This window comes from Tachysurus vachellii, chromosome 6, assembly GCF_030014155.1.
Source record: "Tachysurus vachellii isolate PV-2020 chromosome 6, HZAU_Pvac_v1, whole genome shotgun sequence".
In the NCBI taxonomy this organism is placed as follows: domain Eukaryota; kingdom Metazoa; phylum Chordata; class Actinopteri; order Siluriformes; family Bagridae; genus Tachysurus; species Tachysurus vachellii.
This window is the reverse complement of record NC_083465.1, coordinates 28,981,144-28,994,023: the sequence shown is the minus strand read 5'-3', so window position 1 is coordinate 28,994,023 and position 12,880 is coordinate 28,981,144. Positions and strand designations below refer to the sequence as shown.

General features: G+C 36.7%; 1 protein-coding gene across 1 annotated transcript; it reads left to right on the top strand.

The window, feature by feature from the left end:
* The first annotated feature begins 1,618 nt into the window (after nt 1-1,618).
* Nucleotides 1,619-8,228, top strand: LOC132847699 (tapasin-like). Its single transcript, XM_060873209.1, has 8 exons — nt 1,619-1,799; nt 3,876-4,061; nt 4,155-4,403; nt 5,338-5,697; nt 6,030-6,353; nt 7,262-7,363; nt 7,820-7,848; nt 7,946-8,228. Exons 1-8 carry the CDS (start codon nt 1,739-1,741, stop codon nt 7,955-7,957), a joined length of 1,323 nt encoding a protein of 440 aa, XP_060729192.1. The 5' UTR covers nt 1,619-1,738; the 3' UTR covers nt 7,958-8,228.
* The last annotated feature ends 4,652 nt before the right edge of the window (nt 8,229-12,880 follow it).

Here is a 12,880-nt window from a genome sequence, read left to right as displayed (position 1 = left end):
TTGGCAGGATGTTAAACCTGGGCTTGAATGGAGTCAGGGCCGCTCTCATACACATGTGGAGGTGCTCATTAGTGACCCTGGAACTATATTTAGTTTGGATTATGTTCATTGTAGAGAAAACTGCCTCACAGTTGTATGTAGAGCCAAACATGGTCAGGATGTATAGGGCTACTTCACTCAGACCTGGGAAAGTTGTCTCAGGGACGCTGTCTTCAGATTTGAGTGGAAATGTTTGTTCAAAACCTTTATGTTTTGTCTCATAATGGTGTTTCACATTGTCACTTTTAATATGAGACACACTGGTTTAGTGTGAAGTGTGAACAGAAATGAATCTGTCCATTCTGGATTAAACGCTCTATTTTCGCTGTCCACTTTTCTTCTTTTGGAGAGCGCCATTTGTTCTTTATTCTCCCTTTCTCCATATCACTCGTCTGTTTCTCTCCCTTTCTCCATATCACTCGTCTGTTTCTCTCCCTTTCTCCGTCTCACTCGTCTGTTTCTCTCCCTTTCTCCGTCTCACTCGTCTGTTTCTCTCCCTTTCTCCGTCTCACTCGTCTGTTTCTCTCCCTTTCTCCGTCACACTCGTCTGTTTCTCTCCCTTTCTCCGTCTCACTCGTCTGTTTCTCTCCCTTTCTCCGTCACACTCGTCTGTTTCTCTCCCTTTCTCCGTCTCACTCGTCTGTTTCTCTCCCTTTCTCCGTCACACTCGTCTGTTTCTCTCCCTTTCTCCGTCTCACTCGTCTGTTTCTCTCCCTTTCTCCGTCACACTCGTCTGTTTCTCTCAGTTTGTTTTCTACATGTATCGCTATCTTTCTTTCACGTGTAACTTTACTCTAATTCTCTCTCATCCGTCTTGCACTGTTGAGTCGCAGTGTTTACTTCAGGAACGCACAGACTTGATTGGCTGAGTGGTGTCACGTGGGATGGCTTAACTCGCATGCAATTGGTCTGTGTGTTTCCACTACCACTACCGTAAAGATTGCAAAAGCTGCGCCCGATAAAATAGAAGCGCTTCGTCAAGTTTTACATCATAACCTTTTGTTTTAGCCGTAGGTCCGGGTCCGAATTGGGCAGCTTCTGGGTCCGGACCCGGACCGCGGTCCGCCTGTTAGTGACCTCTGTTCTAGAGGAATTACAATAAAAAATGACTTGATTTTTTTTTTCCATGTTTCGTTAATAAATAGTTGATGTTTATTAATAAGTTGTTTCATTAATTTGGTGTATCATCAAATATGTGTCATCATCATCATCGTCATCATCATTTTATTATTATTATTAGTATATTATTATTATTATTATTATTATTATTATTATTATTACTGTTAGTATTTTTTGACATAAATAAAAATTCTTATTTCTAGAAAACAAACATATTATTTCAAATAAGTCACGTGATCTTCAAATAACTCTATTTTCTAACTTTGAGCGCCACCAAGTGGACTTTATTTTGTCCAACATTTTTCTGAAATTTCTATATAATTCTATTAGTCTCAAAATAGAATAAATTTGAAATATATAAATATTTTTTAAATGTTATTTAAATGCATAAGATTTGTAACCGCGCACTCAGATCAGCTCTGGACCGTGGGGGTTTTCCCGGCGCATGCGCAGTTGAGGAGTAAAAGTGAAAGCGTTGTTATGTATGTTGGTGTTTCAGGGGAAGTTTCTTGTTGTCTGCTCTTCATTTGGTGTCATCCAAAGCAAAAGAAAGCATCAGATTTAAGAGCTAAACGAAGCCATGAGGGATATTTCCACCATCTATAAACTCTCTGTGATTGTTTTTGCTCTAATTGGTGGTGGTGAGTATCACAATAATTATTACAATTATTATTATTATAATGTGTATGAGGTGTACATATATATTGGAGCGTCATGTTTACTAAATCGCACTGAAGTTGTTTTAAAAGGAACACCAAATAAAAACATAACAGTACTACAGGAAATACGCTTGTTCCTGTATGGGACATGATAGGAGTCAAAAATGCTCCACTTTTTCAGTTTTCAGTAAGAATGACTTACAGATGGGACAAATGCAAAATGTCAGAGTTAAAGAATTCAAAATAAATATACTGTATTGTTTTACGGTATTGTTTGTGTTTGTTGATCAGGAATTGCCTTCACTTTCAGTTTTTGTTTCTTTGGTGCCACCTTTTGTTGTTGGGTGCCATTTTATTTGCTTGCTGCCAGTTTCCTCGTTGGCGTTTGCAGCTATGATTTGGAAATTGATGCATTTTGGCTACAAGTTAGGAAACCAGGAGCACTGGTTCACATTTGCTGGATGCAAGACTGTATTTTTGTATGTCTCACCACCACATCCACCAAATATGTGCAGACACTTAGCATATTTAGCAAGATACAGAGACAACGTCTGCAAAGGGGTGGGCAAAGACTAAACCACCATCTTGAGATTACAATTTTGTACACTTGTAAACAAAACTCTGAACCGTATCATCTTCACATAAAGCACAACAAGGATTTAATTATGCCTTTCTGGGCCTGCTGTTATTTCCAATTAGTTTCCAGTAAGCGTTTATCAACACACTCAGTTGGACGAATTTCACCAAAATATACAGAGGTGGGTAGAGTATCCAAAATCTGTACTCAAGTAAAAGTACAAGTACTTATGGAAATATTTACTCAAGTAAGAGTAAAAGTAACAATCTTAATTGTTACTTGAGTTAGAGTAAAAATGTATCCGATGAAAAAACTACTCAAGTAGTTAGTTACTAGTTACTTCCCATCTGATTGATATGAAGCAAAAACCTTAATAAAGCGCAAACGTCTTCCTCTGCTTCAGCCATCATCTTCCAACTAAAGGCGCTAAACTTCAGCGGGAGATGCGCAGCATACTCTCGTGAAGCAGCCTCGCCAACGTCTCGCGAGACTTGTCATATAAACTAATTATTATTTATTAAATCTCATATTTATTACAATTTGAGTAACGGAGGAATGTCGCCGATTGTAGCGAAGTAAAAGTAAAGTTTTTCCACTAAAAATCTACTTGAGTAAGAGTAAAAGTACGCATCTTTAATTATACTCAAAAAGTACAAGTTACCCAAAAAATGTACTCAAGTAAATGTAACGAAGTAAATGTAATTCGTTACTACCCACCTCTGAAAATATAGAAAGTAATTGAAATGCTGCTGTGATACAGAAATCGCTTGATTGGGAAAGGGTGATGTAACGCGACATAGGAATTCTGTTTTTGCTAGCAGTAAATGTAATTTCAGTAGTCTTTAAACCTTGAAAGGATGATCTTATGGTAGACCAGGGCCAGTTGACCAGAGTGTGGGCCTTGTTTTTTTTTTGTTTTGTTTTTTTTTTACACCATATTTCTTTCAATTCCACCCTATACATAAAAATGGAGGATGAGGGTTAGCACTTGAAGAAGAAAGGTCTATCTGCCTAGTTTCGCATTCCACAGAACAGAGTACTGCAGCTTTGGTCGTGTGCAATACCTGGAATATTACTGAAAGCACACTTTGGGTAATTAGCTCTAATATTGGATGTGATGGGTCGTTATTCAAATTGCTAAACGCCTGAACTGCTGCTGACAGTAATACAATATAGTAGCATGTGCAGAGTTTCTGTTTCCCATAACAGACCTAAGACAGTGTTGAAGAGAAGAATATTGGTGGCACTACCTCCGATTGCTCACCTATTATTTGTACCAACCCACTCTAACATAATTGGCTGGAACTGCCCTGTCCGCATACAGAATCCTAACGATGATTGACTATATTGTTACTGAGGTTATCCAGCCTGTGATGACTGTGGCGTAGTCGTGATTCATCTCTCCTGTATATTTGCTGTTTACTTTTTACTCAGAGAACGTCAGTGTTAATAATAGTCATAATGTGTCTGTTCGGGTGCAGTGTTTAGTTCAAGATGCTCGGTGTTGGAGTGCTGGTTTGTTCAGGAGAGGCCGGGTGGTGGAGGTTTCTCAACAAGAATGACACAGGAGAAATCCGCACTGTACATCAGAACCGACCCTGACAGCGAGAAGATTGAACACAAACCTCCGTCAGACGTCAGTTCCTCCAGGATTTACTACGTGTCTGGTCAGTTTGTTGTACATTTTGATGAATAGATGGATATTAATAATACAATGACCGCTTGCTATATTTGATAACTTTTCGCTTTTATTTCTCCAGATCCTGCGTCCACTTTCTGCAACTCTGCCCTCCATCCACCAGAGGGCACTTTGAACAAACCGCAGTGTGAGATAAACCCTTTCTTCCCTCAAGCCTCCATGGTCAAATGGGCCGCCCCCCTAACTGCCTCCGCACAAAGCCCCATCTACCTGAGTGCTGACTGGTATTCTGTAGCAGCACAAGGTCTTAACGGAGAACTAACGCTGGCCAACGTGATGCGGGCGCCGTCTGGGTCTAATGAGCCGAGCGGTAATTAGATCATATTTTCACGCTATATTATAACTGATTGTAACACAATGTCACTGTTGAAATTTCAAATCTCGTTCGTCAGAAGGTGTTGTTTATTTTAATTTTAATTTTATTTAAAAATCCTGCTGCGAATCAAAGGTTTATTTTACCACACTAGTACTGATACCTTATTGTTTCCATAGTAACAACCCACAACTTGTTTGTAACTTTTCTGACATGTTCAGGACTGAGGGCTTTTCGCTTTGTGGTTGCTCGGCAACACTCAGACTGGAGACTCCTTCCAGAAATTTTATATGAACTGCTTTTTACAGAACAAAAACACCGTACATATGTTTATGATATTGCCAGTTAAAAATAATTTGTATGTTCGATTTTAAACATTTTTATCTGTTGAGTTTATTTTGGTCACCCTATCAGTTTTCTACAGAAATACTTGCAAAATCATGCTTTGAATAAAATAAAAATAATAATTAAAAAAAATGTGTTACCAAAATTTGATAATAAAAAAAAAAAAAAAAAAAAAAAAAAAAAAAACTGTCATCAAAATCATAACTATGGAAAAAATTAATTTAATTATTTTTTTACTTTATAAAAGTTTCATTTATTTATTAAAAGTTCAGGAGTATTGTAAAAAAAGCTAGTTTTGTAGTAATTAGATTTTAATAAACTATTTTATTAGTGAAATTTGCTGTAACATAAGTGTATTGTAGTTAATTACATAGTATTAGCTAATTAATATATAAACATAAACAACACATTTAGAACCAATCACAAAATACATTGACTTTTAATTGAATTGCACTATTATTTCAAATTTATTTTTGTTAGCTATTTGTTAACTAGTAAATTAAATTTTTTAGAATTTTAAAATGATCGTTAAAATAATTATTTAACGTTAGATGTCACTCTTCCTTTGTTTCTTCACTTCTCTCAGTAATCCTCAGCGTCTTCAGTAAAACCTCCATCATCCGTTCCAGACTGGGAGAGTCTGTTCTTCTCGACTGTGGGTTCTGGGTCGACCCGTCTTCACCGCTGCATGGTTCTGGCTTCGCTGTAGAGTGGCGTTACCAGTTCCGCGGTGAAGGCAGGCTGATCGTAGCTTATGACGGAATGAACGACCGCTTTTCCGAGACGTCAGTGACGGACGCTGACTTGGACATCGCAGGTCTTTTTGAGAGCAGAAATGCATCACTGGTTCTGAAAGAGGCCCAAGTGAGCCATGTTGGAACGTACATCTGCACCATTTATCTCCCTCACCTTCTGGCTCAGGTGGCCTTAGAGCTAGAGGTTATTGGTGAGTAACATTTCAGACACGTTGTTGTTGTTGTTCTATTCCCAGATAGTTTACACGTGACCTTTATTTAGCCGTATATAGATCAAATTAAAGTGGGAAATATTATAGTGCACTTCAAGACCATACAGAGTTATTATTATTATTATTATTATTATTATTATTATTATTATTATTATTATTATTATATAATAGCATAATATAATAATAGTGCTGGATTATGGATTTTTTTTTCACACTTGGTAGAAGAACTCATTTCTCTCTCTCTCTCTCTCTCTCTCTCTCTCTCTCTCTCTCTCTCTCTCTCTCTCTCTGTATATCTTACCCCCTTGTAGAGCCTCCATCGCTGACGGTCTACCCCTCATCTCTGCCTCTGTCAATCCCGGGGCAGGTGCTGACGGTCCACTGCGAGGCCTCTGGTTTCTTTCCCCTGTCTCTGGACCTGGAGTGGGAGTTCACTGATGCTGAAGGGAAGAAGCGTTCGCTCGGTCAGGGCAGCGTGACGGGCCACAGGCAGGCCAGCGACAAGACCTACAGCCAGAGCTCTCACTTACAGCTCGACTCGGCTAAACTGGGACTCGGGCGAGGCGGAGAGGTCAGCTGTGTAGCCAAACACCAGGGAGGAACTCGACGGGCCACTGTGACTCTGAACATCATCGGTGAGACATAACGACATCTCGATGCTGTCGTAGTCAAGTCAAGAAGCTTTTATTGTCATTTTAACCATATATCGCTGACGCAGTACACAGTGAAATGTTCTACCAGGATCATGGCTCTGTGCAACCTGGTGTACACATTGTGAGACAAACAACAGTGGGAGCAGACAATACAAAACACTACAGGACAAATACACAAAATAGAGCTGACCCGTGTGTATTCTGTGAGTTTAAGGGCACAGTGTGCAAAAATATAGGAATCTGAACTAAGAGGGTTCTTGTGTATTCGCAGCAGTTGGATGAAGTATTGACATGTGGTGTGCATCATGTCAATACTTTCATCATGTAAACACTTTAATATGGCTTTTGTTGTACACATGGATGTCTAGATATAACACGTCATTGTAGCCTAGATCTAATAACCATATCAGATAACTAACTAACCCAAATCTTTATTATCGCTGAGTCAGATGATTTCAACTCCAATGAATTTCAGCTACAGCAGAAGAACTTTAGAATATTAACAGTGAGATTGTAGTAAAGCTTTTTGTCCTTTAAGGAATCTGTGTTTTTTGTTATTTTAACTTTCTCAATGAACAAAATGGCTGATACATTTTCCCAAAGTTGGACCGAATGTAAGGTTTTGTGTGGAATGATACTGAGATTTCACTCATTAACATACTGTGACTTTGTGTGCGCTTATTAATGAGTGAAATAATAATAAAAGTTGTTGCTATGGAAACAGGCAAGAAGCAAAGTGAGAAAAAGACAAGCGCAAAGAATCGATGGAAGTAGAGTGAAAAGATCCGTCTGATGGAAACGTCTTTTTACAGAGTTTTGTTTAGAGCAGAAATAATTATCATTTCTCTGCTTTGTGTTATTATTGATTTTATTTGGCTTTTGTGTCTCAGGTGTGAGCGCTCCGTCTGTGGAGGACTCCATGGCCATGGTCGCTGTGGCGCTTGTACTTTATGGTGTAATTAAAGTCTTTTTCTGGACTTTCAGCTCTAACGGTAAGATGATTTATGTGTACACTACAATGTGGAGAGGGAGGGAGAGAGAGTGAGAGGAAGAGAGAGAGAGAGAGAGAGGAAGACAGAGAGAGAGGAAGAGAGAGAGGGAGAGGGAGGAAGAGCGAGAGAGAGGGAGGAAGAGAGAGGAACAAAGAGAGAGAGAGACAGAAAGAGAGAGAGAGGGACAAAGAGAGAGACAGAAAGAGAGAGAAAGGTAGAAAGAGAGAAAGAAAAAAATAAAGAGAGACAATAAGAGAAAGAGACAGAAAGAGGTTTGATACTTTACAGAACGACACACAGTATACTGTGAGTAATAATATTTGTGTGTGTGTGTGTGCGCGCGTGTGTGTACGTGTATTTGTGTGTGTGCGTGCGTGTGTGTGCGTGCTTGCATGTGTGTGCGTGTGTGTGTGTGCGTGTATGTTTGTACACACTCCTATATCTCCATTTCTCCAGGAATGAGCAATGAAGACTCCACTGATAAGGTAAGTTTGTTGTTATGTATTTTCTTCACACTTATTTAGAAATGTGTAAAAATCCATCAGTTTTTTAATTACATTTTTATTTCCTTTGAACTTTTAGAAGAAAAAATAATCCTGGAGCTCAATGAGGCCCTCACATGTGAACATCTCATCAGTCTGCAGATGCTGTGTAATATACGACACCTGAAAATAATCCTCCAGGAAAGATGTAGACTTTCTGATAAAAACCTTTTCATGTTCCTTTACTTTTGATGTGCACTATTTTGTGTGTTTATACAGTTAGAAATAGCATGTAGGTGTTTTTTGGTGGTATTTGTGTTTGGTGTTTAAGGATTTATTGCTGTAAATTTGTAATAAAAAACAGAATTGTGTTTATAACATGACCCGGTTTACGTCTAACTATTTTAATAAACCTCTACTTTAATAATTTTTTTTTTTCTTTTTTTTTTTTTTTTTTTTTTAATTATGCAAACAGACAATTACAATATTTACAGAAGAGAAATTAGATGCAAAATACAAATACTAAGACCAACGAAAACGAAAACACAAAACGTGCGTGTGTGTGTGTGTTTGTGTAAAACTGTAAGTGTAACTGGGTGTGGGAGTGGAGATATATGAATGAAGGAGCATGTAGGGAAGTACAACAAATATAAACTGTATACGTATATATACATATATATATATATATATATACATTATATTTTATAATGAAAAACCCAATTAATAAGAAATAGTAATATAGTATTAGCAGTAGTAGTAATAATAAACATATTTACAAATATACTCATTTCCTCCAGAGTGAAGGGGAGGTTAAAGGATCAGGAAGAGGACAAATAGAAATAATAATGCAAATAGCATTTAATAATGCAAAAAGACAAATAGCAATAATAATGCTGATACAGCCATTAATAGTAATGATAATAGTAGTACTTATAATAGCAACGATAATAATAATAATAATAATAATAACGGTAATATTGATACGGCTATTAATGATTAGGTATTATAAAGCTGCTTCTGATACCCCTCATGGCCATGGCATAGTATAGACCCCCGCCAGCGTCATATTACAACGGGCTATCAAAGTGTGGTGCTGGGTCCAGGGTCCCAAAATCCATCCCCATCCCCAGCCGTCCCACACATGCCCCGCTTACCCTGTTTGTGTGTGTGTGTGTTTTTTTTTTTTTTTTTTGTTTTTTTTTTGGCTTTCATTGTTATAATCATGATATGTTTATGTCAACTAGTGTATGATGCATTAAAAAAGCATGGCGTGTAGCATGGAACCAGCCCAGTGCAAAGCCCAGGCCGTCATGCTCGCGCCACACTTACCCTATGTGTGAGTTTTTATATATATATTTATAAATATATAAAATATATATATTTTTTATTATGCTCCAAATGAATGTGTGCACACCTCATCTAATATGTGATGCATTAAAACAGCGAGACAAGTGATGGGCCAACTGGAGATAAGAAATCTCAGGCATAAGTACAAGCTGGAGGGCGAAAGCCCAATGCCCCCGGCCCCACATCACACCCACCCACAACTAATCAGAACTGCACATGGCATGGTATGCCACATAGTATGCCACATCCAACCAGGGTCCAGAAGCAGCGAAAAAGAGAGAGGGAGAGAGAGAGAGAGAGAGAGAGAGAGAGAGAGAGAGAGAGAGAGATATTTAAATATAATCTTATAAGTATTTTATTTATATTTGATATTAGTCTGTGTAGCTGCCTCTTCCTGACCCCCCTCCTCCCAATCATGTGTGATTATTGATGGGATTATTGATGGTGTTTCATTGAGGATGGCTTCAGACAAAGAAGGTCACTGGATTCATGACTGTTTGAAGTTAAAGAGAGATGACCAAGAAGGGTGTAATTCTGATGTACTATTTTGAATGGAGGTGGACAAGTTTTCCATGGAGATGTACTCTATTAATAAATTTTTCCAAGTTGTAATGTGTATGGTGTTCCTTGATTTCCAGTTCATGAGTATAGTTTTCTTGGCGATAGTTAGAGCCACTAGGAGTAATTGACTGTTTGTACTGTTTAAATTGATTATGGATACGTCACCTAATATACAGAGGGAGGGAGATAGCGGGATGCGACACCCCATAAGGTTGGATAGTGAGTCAATAACATTTTCCCAGAATTTTTTAACTGAGGTGCAAAGCCAAATAGCGTGTAAATAGGTGTCTGAGGTATTTTGTGTGCAATGTGAGCATGTTTCTGAAGTAAAACCCATTTTAAATAATTTCTGTCCAGTTAGGTGAAATCTATGAAGTACTTTATACTGTATAAGTTGTAAGTTGGCATTTTTTGTCATGAAGTAGATATTTTTGCAGATTTGTGTCCAGAAAGCGGCATTGGGAGCAATGGATAAGTCTGATTCCCATTTAGCATTGGGTCGGCTTAATGTGTTGTCTCATTTGGATATTATTTTATATATTTTGGAGAGTAGTTTTTTTGGTGAGGTTATATTAATTAGTTCTGAAATTGGAGGCGAAAGGTCTAGATTAATTGTCTGAGTGTCGATTTTTGATTGAATAGATGATTTGATTTGTAAATATTCCAAAAAACAATTATTCCCAATGCCGTATTTCTGGACCAAGTGGGAAAATGGTGCCAAGTTGTTATTAAGGAGGATGTGTTGAAGTTGTGTGATGCCCTTATCTACCCATGTGCGTAAGTTTAGTGGCTTCTTATTAACTATAAAATCTGGGTTATTCCAGATCGGGGTGTATTTAGATGGTGCAAGAGGGGTGTTTGTGATTTGATGAAATTTCCACCAGGCTGTCAGAGCTGTGGCTATTGTTGGTGATTTAAAACAGTGATGCTTTTTGATTGTCTGACTATAGAAAGGTAATTCTGAAATGTTCATCTCTTTGCAAATTGACTGTTCAGCATCTATCCATGTGCTTTCTGATGGGTTAGGATGAATCCATTTGTATATGTTTTGGAGCTGATTGGCCAAAAAGTAGTGGTAGAAATGTGGTGCTTCCAGTCCTCCTTGTGTTTTTGGTTTCTGTAGTGTAGTCAGTTTAATTCTTGGAGTCTTATTTTTCCAATAGAATTTAGTGACGATTGAATCTAGTGATTTAAACCAGGTGGGGGTGGGTAGTGCTGGAGTCATTGTAAATAAATAGTTTAATTTAGGAAGTATAGTCATTTTAATTACTGATATTCTGCCCATAATGGATAGTGGTAAATTCATCCAGCGATGAAGGTCATCATTTATTGTTTTAAGTAATGAAGTAAAGTTGAGTCCAAACAGCTCTGACAGCCTGGGGGAAACATTAATGCCCAAGTATGTGATATAGTTGGTGCACAAAGGAATAGGTGATGTCTGGGATGTCACATCCAAGCTGTTGGAATGTAATGAAAGTATGGCTGATTTACTCCAGTTGATCGAGTATTCAGAGATATTTGAGAATGAATCAATGAGTTTAATCGTTTCTTGTAATGAAGATGAGGGGTCTTGTAAATATAGTAATATATCATCAGCGTAAAGACTAATTTTGTGGTGCATGTTTAGTGTTTGAATTCCTTTAATGTAGCTATTTTGACGGATAGCTGCTGCTAGTGGCTCAATGAAAATGGTAAATAATGAAGGAGAGAGTGGGCATCCTTGTCTAGTCCCCCGTTGCAGCGTGAAGATATGTGATGTTAGTCCATTGGTGATGACAGTGGCTGAAGGTGATGTATACAGAATTTTGATCCAATTAATGAATGACTCCCCAAAACGAAACCTCTCTAATGTGGAAAACAGGAATTTCCAATTGACCCTATCAAAAGCTTTTTCTGTGTCAAGAGTAACTATGATGGTTTTGTTTTTTTGAGTTGATGAATAATGCATCAAGTTAAAAAGTCTGCGTGTGTTGTTGGATGAAAGTCTACCTTTGATGAAACCGGTTTGATCTGGATGGATTATAGATGGTGTGACTTTTTCTATTCTATGAGCTAGTGCTTTGGCGATGATTTTAACGTCTACATTGATTAGGGAAATCGGGCGATAACTTGATGGTAATGTTGGGTCTTTATTTGGTTTAAGAAGGAGTGAAATTGTGGCTGTGTTCATAGTATCTGGAAATTTAGATTTTTGTTTTGATTCAGTAATCATACGGACAAAAAGTGGCTCTACTTTAATAATAACAGCATGATATGGCAGTTTTGAAGCAACAAATTATAACATATACATAAAATAAATTAACTGCCTGTTGTCTTCATTTAAGTTAATAAATAATATTATTATTAATATAAATAGTAGTATATAAATAAAAAATTGTGTCAATTATTATAATTATTATTATTATTAAAAAAATAATCACAATAATAAAAGTACAATTAGACAAAATGTAAAACTAATATCAAATAAATAAGAATCCAACAAGTAAATAATCAAATATCAAATGAATACAAATATAATATAATATAATATAATATAATATAATATAATATAATATAATATAATATAATTAATATAATATAATATAATATAATATAATATAATACTTATAATATAATAGAATATAATATAATATACTTTTTGCTGAGCTCCAATCAGTGATGTTTTAAAAAGCAGATGTTAGCCAATCAGCACACAGCAGGCGGGGATTAGTCTGAAAACGGGTAGAAAATGAAAAAAGCGATTTTCCATTAATACGGAAGTTGAGCTTCTTTGTAGTTTAAGTTAAAATCAGCGCCGCCTTGTGATTTGGAGAAGGAGTAAAAACCCCGCAAAAATAGAATGAATGAATAAATGACCTGAAATATTATTTGTTTTTACTTAATAATAACAGCATAATTGCTTAATTAAACGACTATAAACAAACAGACAAATAAATTCTGATTCTAATTCTAATCTAAGTTCGATGTATAATTTTATTATTTTTTTATGTAATTAAAAACTTGTTTTTAAATTATTTATGTAACGACTTGAATAAATTTAAAGTGAATAATTCTAATATAATGTTGTTAAAATTTTAATTATAAATTTCAAAGTTATTATCTTGTTTTAAATTAAACGTAAAACTAT

Excerpts from the sequence above, each read along its gene's own strand:
- LOC132847699 (XM_060873209.1), top strand. The coding sequence starts at position 1,739 with ATGAGGGATATTTCCACCATCTATAAACTCTCTGTGATTGTTTTTGCT. Across the intron at positions 4,062-4,154 it reads CAGGATTTACTACGTGTCTG|ATCCTGCGTCCACTTTCTGC; the intron begins GTCAGTTTGTTG and ends TTATTTCTCCAG. Across the intron at positions 6,354-7,261 it reads TGTGACTCTGAACATCATCG|GTGTGAGCGCTCCGTCTGTG; the intron begins GTGAGACATAAC and ends TTTGTGTCTCAG.